Source organism: Drosophila sechellia, chromosome 2L (genome assembly GCF_004382195.2).
Source record: "Drosophila sechellia strain sech25 chromosome 2L, ASM438219v1, whole genome shotgun sequence".
Taxonomy (NCBI): domain Eukaryota; kingdom Metazoa; phylum Arthropoda; class Insecta; order Diptera; family Drosophilidae; genus Drosophila; species Drosophila sechellia.
The window spans coordinates 21,765,513-21,779,578 of record NC_045949.1 but is presented as its reverse complement, the minus strand read 5'-3'; the positions used below and the strand labels follow the sequence as shown (position 1 = coordinate 21,779,578).

Genomic DNA, 14,066 nt, shown 5'->3' with positions numbered 1-14,066 from the left:
AATGCACTCTAGTAATTTTCCATAATGTATCCCAGCTGCGCAGCATTCGTTTATCTTTGGCAGCGCAGCCGTTCTTGTAAACATCCTAAAGCCTGACCTAAGCAGATTTGACTGCCCTCTTTCAACGCTACCTAATCTTAAGAACCCAAGAGCGAGGCTCTCCCGAAATACAAATATTGTTCAAATACTGAGGCTTCTCCTCAATCCAATTTGCATTTGATTTTTAGTCTTAAGCTGAGATCCAAAGAATAAAGTCATGAAACTATTTCTCCTAAAAACTATTTTTTATTTCTTGGCGTTGTCCTTAGTCAACTGACGGGACATTAGTTCGACTCAAAAATAAAACAACAATTTTACTATATATAGTAAAAACTATTTTTTATTTCTTGGCGTTGTCCTTAGTCAACTGACGGGACATTAGTTCGACTCAAAAATAAAACAACAATTTTACTATATATAGTAAAAACTATTTTTTATTTCTTGGCGTTGTCCTTAGTCAACTGACGGGACATTAGTTCGACTCAAAAATAAAACAACAATTTTACTGGCGCAGTCGGTAGGATACAAAAGTATCCGAAAAAAGAACCTTCGAGTGGAAAATAAGTTAAATTTTATAGTCCAGTGCTCGAAACATCTCCCAAAATAAATTCGTGAAAACTCTTCAACTTGGATTATAATTCCAATTCGGTTATCCAATAATAAGTGGAAGTGAAATACGAAACAAAAACATTAAGTCCAAAGGCAACTAAGTTTTAAAACCAACATATAAAAATAAAAACAATATAGAATTTTAATAATACAACACAAAAATTTACAAAAAAAAAAAAAAACAAGTGAAACTAGAAAGCTTAAAAATAATAATAACATTGAATCCGAAACAAAACAAAAAAATAAAACACAAAATTTAAAAATTTTACAATAAAAATGTCACAACCAATTATTGCCGCACCCCAAATTGTTGCGCTGAGCGACATCAACCTTGCCGAAGCCCGTCGGCATCTTAAAGACATTATGCCATTCAAGGGTGATCCAGAAACCCTTCACACCTTTATCAGCAGAGTGGATTACGTAATTTCGCTCTACCAAACAAATGATGTCCGACAACAGAGGATTCTACTGGGAGCCATCGAAAGGAACTTGGACGGACAGATTACACGATCTTTGGGACTTCCGAACATCGAAGATTGGCCTACCCTTAAAGCAAGACTCATCGCGGAATTTAAAATTCAAACACCAAACTACAAACTTCTGGAGAACTTCAGGGAGACACCATACAGAGGAAGCCTAAGAGCATTCTGCGAAGAAGCGGAAAGACGACGTCAATTACTAATTTCGAAACTACACCTGGAAGGTAACCAATCGGATTTTCTTATTTATATTCAGGCTATTAAAGAATCTATTAAGATACTGATAAGGAAACTACCAATACAATTATTCACTATTTTAGCCCATCACGATATTACAGACTTAAGATCCTTAATTACCATTGCACAAAATGAGGGAATTTATGAAGAACACATTAATTTTGAATTTTATGAAAACCCAGAATATCGTAATAAAAATTCAAATTCTAATCAGAATTCGAAAGCACAAAAATTCAATACAAATGTTCAAACTCAAAATCGACCAAGTTACTCACAATATTCCCAACCCTTCCAACCTAATTTTAATCAATACATTCAACCATTTAGACCTAGCTATACACAGCAGATGACTAACAACCCACCCATGTGGCACGCACCTAATTATTTCAGACCCAACCAATACATAAACCCACAACCCATTATTCAAAAAAATCATTTCCAACAATATCCCAACAAAGCCCAAAATCCCCAAACAACGCATTTTAGAGGAAATACATACCCTCGACTACAACAACCCTCTACATATAAAAATACTAACTTCCCGATTACTAATCGACTAAGACCATCGGACAGTGAACAAACTAAAATGTCTATTGACGAAATTAGATTCCAAGACGGGCATGAATTCGAACAAGTCCAACCTAATTATTACGAGCAACAGTATTATAACCAAAATCAATACAATCCGTATCAAAATCATAGCTTCATTAATGAAGGGCAACAACAAGTCCAATCTGTACAAATTAATAACAAACAAAACCAAAATAATTCTGAACTAAACGAAAATTTTCGGTTAACAGCCCCGGAAAAATACGAATACATAAAAATAGTATACAAAGGGCGCTCATACAAATGCCTTCTAGACACAGGATCAACAATTAATATGATCAATGAAAATATATTTTGTCTTCCCATTCAAAATAGTAGATGTGAAGTTTTAACATCAAATGGCCCTATTACCTTGAACGACTTTATTGTGTTACCCAGAAATAGTATTTTCAAAAAACCGAACCATTTTATGTGCACAGATTTTCTAATAATTACGATATGCTAATTGGCAGAAAATTGTTGAAAAATGCTCAATCAGTTATTAATTACAAAAATGATACAGTTACCCTTTTTGATCAAACATACAAACTAATTACTTCAGAATCCGAAAGAAACCAAAATTTGTATATCCAAAGGACACCAGAATCAATTGCAAGCTCAGATCAGGAATCAATAAAAAATTACATTTTTCACAGTTTCGATTAGATCACCTAAATCAGGAGGAAACTTTTAAGTTAAAAGGCTTATTAAATAAATTTAGAAATCTTGAATATAAGGACGGAGAAAAATTACCATTTACAAATACAATTAAACACGTACTAAATACAACACATAACTCCCCGATTTATTCGAAACAATACCCACTTGCGCAAACACACGAAATCGAAGTAGAAAACCAAGTACAGGAAATGCTGAATCAGGGATTAATTAGGGAAAGTAATTCGCCATACAATAGTCCTACTTGGGTCGTACCAAAGAAACCGGGTGCTTCTGGCGTAAATAAGTACAGGGTAGTAATTGATTATAGAAAGCTAAATGAAATAACCATACCTGACAGATATCCAATTCCAAATATGGACGAAATTCTTGGCAAACTGGGTAAATGCCAATATTTTACAACGATCGATCTGGCAAAGGGATTTCATCAAATAGAAATGGACGAAGAATCAATTTCTAAAACTGCATTCTCCACAAAAAGCGGTCATTACGAATACCTTCGAATGCCATTTGGCCTTAGGAATGCACCCGCTACTTTTCAAAGGTGCATGAATAATATCCTTCGACCGTTGCTTAACAAACACTGTTTGGTGTATCTGGATGATATTATAATTTTTTTAACATCCCTTACAGAACATTTAAATTCAATACAATTAGTTTTTTCAAAGCTTGCAGATGCAAATTTAAAATTGCAACTAGACAAATGTGAGTTCTTAAAAAAGGAAGCTAACTTTCTTGGTCACATAGTTACCCCTGATGGTATTACACCAAATCCTATTAAAGTTAAAGCCATAGTTTCATACCCAATTCCGACAAAAGTAAAAGAGATAAGAGCTTTCCTTGGATTAACAGGTTATTATCGCAAATTTATTCCAAATTACGCAGACATAGCAAAACCTATGACCAGCTGCTTAAAAAAAGGAGCAAAGATAGATACACAAAAACTTGAGTACATCGAGGCATTCGAAAAACTTAAGGCTTTGATAATTCGTGACCCAATTTTACAATTACCTGATTTTGAAAAGAAATTTGTTTTAACCACAGATGCAAGTAACTTGACCCTCGGGGCTGTCCTTTCTCAAAACGGTCATCCTATATCTTTTATTAGTAGAACACTTAACGATCACGAATTAAATTACAGTGCTATCGAAAAAGAATTACTCGCCATAGTTTGGGCCACAAAAACTTTTCGACATTATTTACTAGGACGACAATTTCCCATTGCCAGTGACCATCAACCTCTTAGATGGCTTCATAACTTAAAGGAACCGAATGCTAAGTTAGAAAGATGGAGAGTTAGATTAAGCGAATACCAATTTAAAATAGATTATATTAAAGGGAAAGAAAATTCAGTTGCCGATGCATTATCAAGAATTAAAATTGAAGAAAATCATCATAGTGAAGCTACTCAACATAGTGCAGAAGAGGACAATAGCAACCTTATTCATTTAACAGAAAAAACAATAAATTATTTCAAAAAACAAATAATCTTTATTAAATCCAATTTGTATTTTTAAGCCAGTACACACGAACGAAATAATAAAATACATAGAACCAAACACAATTGTAACCTTTGAACTTAACCCAAACAATTCTTAACCAAAATTGCCAAAATTCAATTAATAAAATAAAAATAGAAGGAAACAAAATGATAAGAGTAACGCAATGCAAAATAGAAATCAATAGTATAATTTTAAGTGAAAATCTGTTAAAACCAGATATAGATTTGACACCACTTAATATAACAAAAATAAATATTGTAAAACACGACATTGTTGAGATGATTTCAGAGAACAATATTACACTTTACATACAAATGATCATTGTAATAATCGCACTAATTTTGTTGTACTCATATTTAAGATATGTATCATTTAAACCATTTATGATGCTGTATGCAAAACTTAAAATAAGAAAAAATCAAAATCAAAACACACCACAATAAACAGAAATAGAAGAAACTCCATTTCCCACACTATATCCATCAATCCCAGCCCAAGTATAGGCAAGTATAGAAGTGGTCCAAACCAGCCACTTCTATTATTTCAAAGAAATCAGTAATGCACTCTAGTAATTTTCCATAATGTATCCCAGCTGCGCAGCATTCGTTTATCTTTGGCAGCGCAGCCGTTCTTGTTCTTGCCGTTTTTATTTCTTGGCGTTGTCCTTAGTCAACTGACGGGACATTAGTTCGACTCAAAAATAAAACAACAATTTTACTATATATAGTAAAATGTCCCGTCAGTTGACTAAGGACAACGCCAAGAAATAAAAAATAGTTTTTACTATATATAGTAAAATTGTTGTTTTATTTTTGAGTCGAACTAATGTCCCGTCAGTTGACTAAGGACAACGCCAAGAAATAAAAAATAGTTTTTACTATATATAGTAAAATTGTTGTTTTATTTTTGAGTCGAACTAATGTCCCGTCAGTTGACTAAGGACAACGCCAAGAAATAAAAAATAGTTTTTACTATATATAGTAAAATTGTTGTTTTATTTTTGAGTCGAAGTAATGTCCCGTCAGTTGACTAAGGACAACGCCAAGAAATAAAAAATAGTTTTTACTATATATAGTAAAATTGTTGTTTTATTTTTGAGTCGAACTAATGTCCCGTCAGTTGACTAAGGACAACGCCAAGAAATAAAAAATAGTTTTTAGGAGAAATAGTTTCACGACTTTATTCTTTGGATCTCAGCTTAAGACTAAAAATCAAATGCAAATTGGATTGAGGAGAAGCCTCAGTATTTGAACAATATTTGTATTTCGGGAGAGCCTCGCTCTTGGGTTCTTAAGATTAGGTAGCGTTGAAAGAGGGCAGTCAAATCTGCTTAGGTCAGGCTTTAGGATGTTTACAAGAACGGCTGCGCTGCCAAAGATAAACGAATGCTGCGCAGCTGGGATACATTATGGAAAATTACTAGAGTGCATTACTGATTTCTTTGAAATAATAGAAGTGGCTGGTTTGGACCACCCAAATACGTCACTATATATATTATATTATAATATAATATTGGAATAATTATTCTAGTGTCTTTGCTCGGACACTCAAGAGACATGGGAGGACGGACCAGTCCCAGTTCCCAATAAATTACCATAACAATCTTTATAAAGAGAATGACATCCAAACTCAGCACGAAGATCCAGTCTACAAAAAACCTTATAAATATCCCCAAAGCATTGATCAGGAGGTTAACAAACAAATTAGGAAAATGTTAAAAAAATCGAAATCACCTTATTGTACTCCCATTTGGGTGGTCCCCAAAAAGACCACCCAAATTTCCCTCTGGGAAAAAAAAGTTTAGAATGGTAGTAGATTATAGGAATCTCAATGAAATAACAGGAAATAAGTTCCCCATTCCTAGAATACATGAAATATTGGATCAACTTGGACGATGCCAATATTTTACAAAATTGACTTAGCTAAAGGTTTTCACCAAATTCAGATGAATAAAAAATTCCATTGCGAAAACAGCGTTTTCTAACTAAACATACAGTTGCGGTAACAATAATAGCACCATAAGCACATTTCGTGTTTGCCCTATCGTTTCTCTATTTTCTGACATTTTTTCATCATTTTTTTCACTAATCTTAAATACTACAATGATTCTCAATCGAAATAATAAAATTGGTAACAGATCTAATGGATATTTTAAAAATAATTGGTAAAACAAAAAAAAACCTCCAAATTTAGGCGGTAACAAAAATAGCACTGTTTCTCGTATTTTGCTAAAACTAAATAAAAAAATAAAATAGGAGTTCAACAAATGGATTATATCTTAAGAACTATGTTTAAAGAATCTTAATATTTGGTTGGGTGACCATTTTAGGCAATGACAGCTGCGCATCCTCTTGGCATGGAGTCCACCAAGTCCTGGTACCGTTTTTGAGGAATTTTGCTCCATGAATCCTTGATCCTCGATCCCCCATGAATCCAAAGTTCCTCGATATTGTTGGGTTTGGCTTCAGAAACCTTTTTTTCACGTCCGCACAAAGTTTTTCGATTGGATTCAAGTCGGGTGACTGAGCAGGCCAATTCATTACTCGGATCGATTTCTGCTCAAACCACTTTCGAGCTCTCTTGCTCGTGTGTTTTGGGTCGTTATCCTGTTGAAATGTCCAAAAAAAAACGGCATTTCATCCTCGGCATATAGTGCCATCACATTTTCCAGGATATCTGTGTAAATGTGCTGATCCATGATGCCTTGAATCATATGAATCGGATCTACTCCATAGTATGAAAAGCACGCCCATACCATGATGTGTGATCCCCCGTGCTTTACCGTCTTAAATGTGAAGCGAGGATTATATTCAGCTCATGGTGGACGCCGAACATAAGACCGAGAGCCTTTCCAACCAAAAAAAAAAAATTTTGCTCTCATCTCTCTCATCACAAAATGTGGCGCCCCTTCTCCACAGGCCAGTCCTTGCGTATCTTGGCATATTCGATTCGCTTTGCCACATGCTTCGCAGTCCGAAGCGGGACTTTTCTGGGACTGCACACATTAAGGTTGTTTTGTCTTAAGTGTTTGCGAACTGTTTCCACGCTTGCAGCTATCTGGAGCTCCTTCTTCAGTTCCGTCGCCGGCTTAAAAGGCTCCTTCTTGCTTTGCTGAACCAAGCGCTTGATCTCCACGTTGGACATAGAGGGCTTTCTTCCACGTTTTTCGTTATTTTCGACAAACAGAAGTGCGTTGCGGATCATTTTGTTTGAAAAACCATCAAACCGTCCCATTTTAGCGTAGGTTTTACCTTCAGAGATCATGTTTTTAATCAAATTCCTTTTTTCGACGGTAGAATGCTTTCCCCGACCCATAACTAGAAAATTTTTGGACTTCTTTCGAAGAAAATTCAATTAAAACCTTTAATGCAACTCCTTTTTTCAAAATTTGTCGAAAAAAAACCCAAAGCAATCACTCCTATTAATTTTATTCAGCAAAAACGTGGTCAGTGCTATTTTTGTTACCGCCTCATTTAGCGCCCTTTTGTAGAAAGTGCCCAAAAACAAAAAGAACCGTTACATTGAGAGAGTCAAAATTTCTTGCTTAGAGAGACAATATATGGTACTTATTATTCATGCAATCAGACTTTAAAAAAAATAAACATTCAATACCTTTTTTTAGGAAATCAACTTTCCACCTGCAGTAGTGCTATTATTTTAACCGCAGCTGTACATACACACATGCCTTTTGGTTTGAAAAATGCCCCTGCAACATTCCAAAGATATATGTATGAACAATCTTTTGGAAGATTTAATCTATCTAACTCCAAAAGCTCATTAGAACTCTAAAGTCCAAAGTCTATATTCAAAAAGCTCGAGACCGAGGCTTGAACGACATTCAATCTAGATCAATAAGTTGAGTTCAGTTTGAGATACAAAATTAAATGTTCGGTGTTCTTCAAAATAAAAATTCGTAATTATTTAATTAAATAATATTATAGTTTCTTGACCTATGAAAATTGCAAACTTGCGTATGTATAAAAGCGTCAATGCTGTTTGGCAACGGAATCTCAATCCTAGTGTATTCCTTGCCAACAGCCCAAACATTGTAAAATGTTCATAACATTTTAGTGAAGCAGAAAATCTACCAGCTGCCTAGTAGCACACTCTATTTCTTTTTTGTATTATACCGATCCAGAACGCAGACAAGGCCACTATACATACATATGTGTCTGTACGTACCTATGTATGTATGAATATGTGACTACCTGATAATGTTTTTAGAGGGGTAAGGATTTTTTATTTCCGCCGGTTATATGTGTTTGTTCACATATGTATGTACATATGTATATATGCCTATATGTTTATTGTTTTTGAGTTTTATATTGTGATATAGTCAAAGAAAATGGTTGATGTAATTAAGTAAAATGTTTGAATTTTTCAAAAATGACGATATATCATATATGTGAACATACATGAAATTGTGTATGTTTATTTAATTTGTAGGGATACCGGATCAAATAAGTCTATAGAATTGGGAAGGTGTATTACCCGAAACATATTTTTTGTCAATGAGAAAAACAAGAATTGGAATGCATTTTTGAATATTTAACTGCTATACTTGTATAGTCTCTAAATAATAGTTAAAAGGTGGCAGCCCTTTTTAGTGGTGGACCGTGATTTTAAAATATTTGTCACTGCTTCGTTATTTCATCTCCTTAATATATTAAATTAAAACTGTACAAATCTATCAGCATAAGCTAACTCCGAATTAAAAAACAAACCAAGTAGAACGCGGGTGATAACGAGAACAAACAAACAAGGAACATGTTCTTTAACTTTAATTTCTGTATTGATAAAACACACTTTATTTATAATAATGATATCGTTTTCTGATACATACATCGTGTTTATATTTTTTTTTAATACTGTTACAATCATAATTTTCACCTCTACTGATAAAGACCCTACCCAGCGCGCGTGCGGTGGTGAAAAACGACAAAGCACACATCCAAAGCTCAAAAAGCTTTAATTTAAAAAATCGTATGCACCAATATTAATATGTAAAGCAATACCAACATCAATAGTCGCTGAATGTTCTATAAAAATCTATCGATGACGTTTCTATCTGCACGAAGATTCAAAAAAACTACGTAGTCGTATGCAGAACTATCGCAAGCAGACTACCGACGTCTACCAACACTAGAGGGGGTCGCTTTAAAAGCCGGGGCGACGCTCTTGGCTCTCTCATTCGGCGTTTTTCTTTGTGACTGTGTGGACGTTCTTATTTGTACGGCAAAATCTCCAGAAACTAAGCGACTTTCTTAGCAAAGCTACCAAAGAGGAAACTACATTGATAAAATTTGGTTCTTTGAAATCTTTGTGCTGATATTCAAGTCGTGCTTGGTGATCCAAAAACCCTCAATTACAACGTGTTTTCTCGCTTTGCCTTTGAAAAGTTATATCTAACAGTAATTCAAAATGGCTGATGTGGCTGAGCAAAAGAAGTGAGTACTTTGTTTGCCTTGTTTTCGGACGTTTTTGGATTTTGTTTAAGCAATGGACTTGTAGCGAATTTTGCAAATGAAAATCTATGTTATTTGCCGCAAACATTTGGAAATTTTCTTTTGAATTCTGTGTCTATATACGCAAAACGCTTCTCGGCACTAATGTAGTTGTCTCGTTCCCGCCAAAGGCAAAACGGTGTGCGCGCAAAAACCGACGCCGTTTAATTTGGCGCGGCGTCATGGTGCCTTCTCGCTCTTTCTCCGGCCGGCAAACGGCAACATGAATTATTTGTGTGTGTGTGTAGCGGCGGAGTATTGCGTTGAGTGTATGCGGACGACAACCCAATTGCGCAAAAGTCTATGTGCGTGTATGCGTGTGCAGCATTCAAGTTGCCGCTCTTTTTTTGTGCTGCTTTATTTCAGCTGTCTTTGCTACCTCGTCTGTTGCTTTGCTTCGGTCCTCACCAGACATAAAATTTCGTGTCTTGCCTTTTACACCCGTTCGATAGCTTAAAGCTCGAAGCTTGAAATTAACAGTATAAATTTGTACACTTATATCTATATTATCATTGCTAAAAATACTACCTCTTGCCGTCTCGATGAACACATATGTAGATATTATTTTAAAGTAGTTATATGTTACAGTTTATAAAGTAATAGAAAAACAAAACTCATGCCTTAGGTTGTGCCGTTTTTTTTTTTTTAAGGGCAGGCTGTATGACGTTTGTATAGCTTTGACCGTTATTTTTGTCGTTTAGCGTTGCTACTTTGCAACTCTCTTTTTGCTCGCCCTATAGAATTCAATCTACCTCAGGTGGCTGGTAGATGCGTGCGAGAGAAACGACTATATTATCATTAGTCCCATTAAAACTGGTTTTTATTTCTATCTTTGTTCGTTTTAGTTTAAAGGGGTCTCGCTTTTCATTTTGCACGTTTGCAAGCATCTTTTTGATGCTACCCTGTTCTCATCTGTTGGTGCTCTCTGAAATAACACATGAACTTATGCCATTTATATGAAAAAAAAAAAACCGTGCGCCTAATCGCACTCACCGTTTCTTGGTTTCTTTTGCGTCGCAGCTTGAACGAGTTGAAAAACGGCGGCAGATGTAACAAAGCACCTTTGTATGTTTTAATTCCGAACATCCTCTGGCTGTTATGAATAGAGTGGGGGATGAAAACATAAACTTTACAGACGCTTTACTGAAATTGTTCTTTTTTTTTTTAATTCTGCAGAAAAAACACTTATATATTCCTTAAATTCATTTATAAATAGTTTTGGCTTTCGATAATTTGTATCATTCGTATGTAGTAAAAATTTGTACATACGAAGTGCAGTTTCGGCCACCTTCGGAAAAAATTATAAGTGCATACTGACTTTCGTCTCTTACTTATCACCCACAGTGAGACCGCGGTTGTCGAGAAGGTCGCAGCTGAGGAAGTTGATGCTGTAAAGAAAGATGCAGTTGCCGTTGAGGAGCTGGCAGCTGAGAAAGCAAGCACTGCAGAAAACGGTGCCGCTGAAGAGGAGAGCGTAGCCAAGGAAAACGGAGCCGCCGACAGCAGCGCGTCCGAGCCCACCGACGCAGTCGATGGTGAAAAGAGGTCTGAGCCTACTGTTTCTTTTGCCGCCGATAAGGATGAGAAGAAGGACGAGGATAAAAAAGAGGATTCCGCTGCCGAGGGGGAGGACACCAAAAAAGAGAGCAGTGAAGCTGTTCCACCTGCTGTTGAGAATGGCTCCGAGGAGGTCACCAACGGTGACTCAACAGGTATGATTTCAATGCCTAACAAATTTTCCACGTTCATGTTCTTATTATTCCTTTTTTTTTATCGCCTTACAGACGCTTCCGCCATTGAGGCTGTAAAGCGGAAGGTGGATGAGCCTACAGCCAAGGCCGACGAGGCTGTCGCCACGCCGGAGAAAAAGGCTAAGCTTGATGAGGCCAGCACAAAGGATGAGGTGCAGAATGGGCCCGAGGCTAGCGAAGTGGCCGCCTAAGGGAATCGCCCGCGGAGCAGCACACTCAGTAATCTACTTATTAAATACTTACTAACACAACAAAAAAGCAAATCACACAAATTACGGTTCTACCGCCAGGAATCTGCACTGTATCCATTTTCCGCTTTTGGGAGCGGGTGATACGTGGGTGGCTGCTTGGGTGGCGGGCGCAATTCTCCAATAACAATCCTGCAATGGGAGCGTAGTTTTATAGCGTACCGGTTCTTGTCTCTCTCTTCTCTACTAACGAACAACCTACCAACCAACAATACCGGCAAAAAACGAAAAAAATCCATTATTATTTAAAAACTTACTTAAAATCTTAACTTTAAAGCAAAGTATATATATATAAAGCAAAGGATTAAGAGAACAATATTAAGCGAAATTAAGATGCGAGATCCTCTATGTTTTTAAGAATAAAAGTTGTAAACAAAAGCGTCAAATTTATTAATTGTAAAAAAATACGAAGCGAATGAAACAAATTGCAAACAAAATCTTTAACTAAGAAAAACATCAAAACATTACGGCAAAAATAACATGTAATTCTTTACAATTTTTAATTTTACAACCGTATCTTATTTTTGAGTATGAATATTTATATCGAACAAGCTAAAACTAAAAATTCATTAAAATGTAACAAAAAGCTGCCAGCAACACCCCCAGAAAAATGTATGCCAACCGGCTAAAAAAAAATAATACCACATAGAAACAATAAAAAGTACGAAAAACAACTTTTACAGCAATACTCTTGAAATAATCATTTTTAAAATGTTTTCGAAACCGTACCTTTTTTTGTGGTCAAGGTACCTATTTCTCATTCCAAGTAACACTTCATTTATTTGTCTAAGCCCACGAAATAGTCTGCGACGAAACTCTTATTAATGTTCAATATTTTACGATTTAACAAAAAATCCTGACAAATCCAGCATTCAGCAAAATCAAAATTTCAGATTATTTAAAAAACTAAATTAAACGACAAATGAAAATCAAACATGAGGCGTAATTTTTATTAATTTGAGCATGTTTGTATTGGCGCAAAATAACAGATATCGCCAATAGTAGAAATCTTAGAAAAGAGATTTTTTAGGCTGAGAGAGAGATACCGACACAAAACGTTAAAAATAGTACTACTATTTGCCTACGGTAAGTTGTTTTTTAAATTTTTGGACCTCGTTTAATTTTTAATTTTAATATGAAAATTTCCTATTTGATAGATTCATGCATGATATTAGATATTCAACTGTCCCTTACATTTACGCCAATTGACAAACGTGTAAAACATACGGCGAATCCACAGTTCACACTTTAGCTAAAATTACCTGAAGAATCATTTCTGCCAAATTCGATAAATCCCTCGGAGGTGTTCCTTCTTCCATTCCTTCTGGATACCAACTCAACTACTCTTTACCCTATTTTAACCGTTACCCGTAGACTATATTAGTTAAAAAGAACTTACCAGGTAACAGTTCTTTTATTTTTTGTCAGAATCAATAGAACCTTAAACACTTTAGACACGCCCGTCCTTACACCTACAAAAAACTCTAAACAAAAATTTGAAAATAAATTTTCTCATTTCATTGATCAATATTAAGATATTAAGACAAATTTTGAAATTTCGCGTTCGTATTTCCACTACTCAGATATGGTATCGGATAGTCGAGGAACTAGACTCTCACTCTTGTTTTTATTTTTATATTAAATCTATTTTCTCTCGCAGAACATGTTGTCGTGCCCATAGTTTCGAAAATGTTTTGGAGTCCTTTTATTTCATTGTTTGTCTTGTTAATTTCTATCTATCAGGCATACTCCGCTAGTCGTAATTTTGTTCTATTTCGATTTGGATAAAATCTTTTGATTTCGTTTTTAAGTGCTTTGATTTTCGCAAAATGTTTGCTATCGGAATGTCTTGTAAACAATAAACAGCTGTTTAAACTGTTTTTCCAAACAATACAGCGGCCACATTTTTCACAGCTTTAATTACAATGTTCGTAATTAATTTTTTACTGCACTTTGTCCATTTAAGTTATTAAATTATATAGCATTATTTACGATCAGCACTTTTGATCCTCCTTTAAAATTTATGAATAAATTCTTGTATATATTATAAGTGTTTTTACTTGCCTTTCTCGTTTCACCAACAGTACGGCAACCTTCGCGATAGCTTTTGGCGGCGTACTTATCGGCCCCTTTCCAAATCGAAAATTTTCTTGGAGACGGCAAATAAATAAATTTTTTATAAAATAACTAAGTGTCAGAATGATCTTATGGCATTTACTTTTCATTCCGACCAGACGAAAGTGCCAAATTTTTACGATTTTGCGATTCTAAATCGAAATCGTAAAATTCTTATGAATTTTATTACCGGAGCATGTCAAAATCATTTTACCCACGGCCACAAGCCAAAAATTTCAAAATATTTTTATTAGTTTTTCATTTTATTGGTATATTTATGTATATTCATGTGCCTAAAATTTTGGAAATTTCTACT

General features: G+C 35.1%; 1 protein-coding gene and 1 long non-coding RNA gene across 4 annotated transcripts; one reads left to right on the top strand and one right to left on the bottom strand.

Annotated features, from left to right (window-relative positions):
- The first annotated feature begins 9,315 nt into the window (after positions 1 to 9,315).
- Positions 9,316 to 12,321, top strand: LOC6619303 (serine-rich 25 kDa antigen protein). Its single transcript, XM_002043484.2, has 3 exons — positions 9,316 to 9,579; positions 10,981 to 11,348; positions 11,421 to 12,321. Exons 1-3 carry the CDS (start codon positions 9,554 to 9,556, stop codon positions 11,576 to 11,578), a joined length of 552 nt encoding a protein of 183 aa, XP_002043520.1. The 5' UTR covers positions 9,316 to 9,553; the 3' UTR covers positions 11,579 to 12,321.
- LOC116800925 lies at positions 10,429 to 13,729 on the bottom strand. 3 transcript variants are annotated; one of them, XR_004361688.1, is made up of 3 exons: positions 12,898 to 13,729; positions 10,630 to 10,729; positions 10,429 to 10,561 (listed from the first exon to the last, which is right to left on the bottom strand). It is a non-coding gene; the product is annotated as an uncharacterized LOC116800925 (long non-coding RNA). The 3 variants fall into 3 exon arrangements; XR_004361690.1 differs by lacking the exon at positions 12,898 to 13,729 and adding an exon at positions 10,906 to 10,981; XR_004361685.1 differs by lacking the exon at positions 12,898 to 13,729 and having other exon boundaries at positions 10,630 to 10,981.
- Between the last annotated feature and the right edge of the window lie 337 nt (positions 13,730 to 14,066).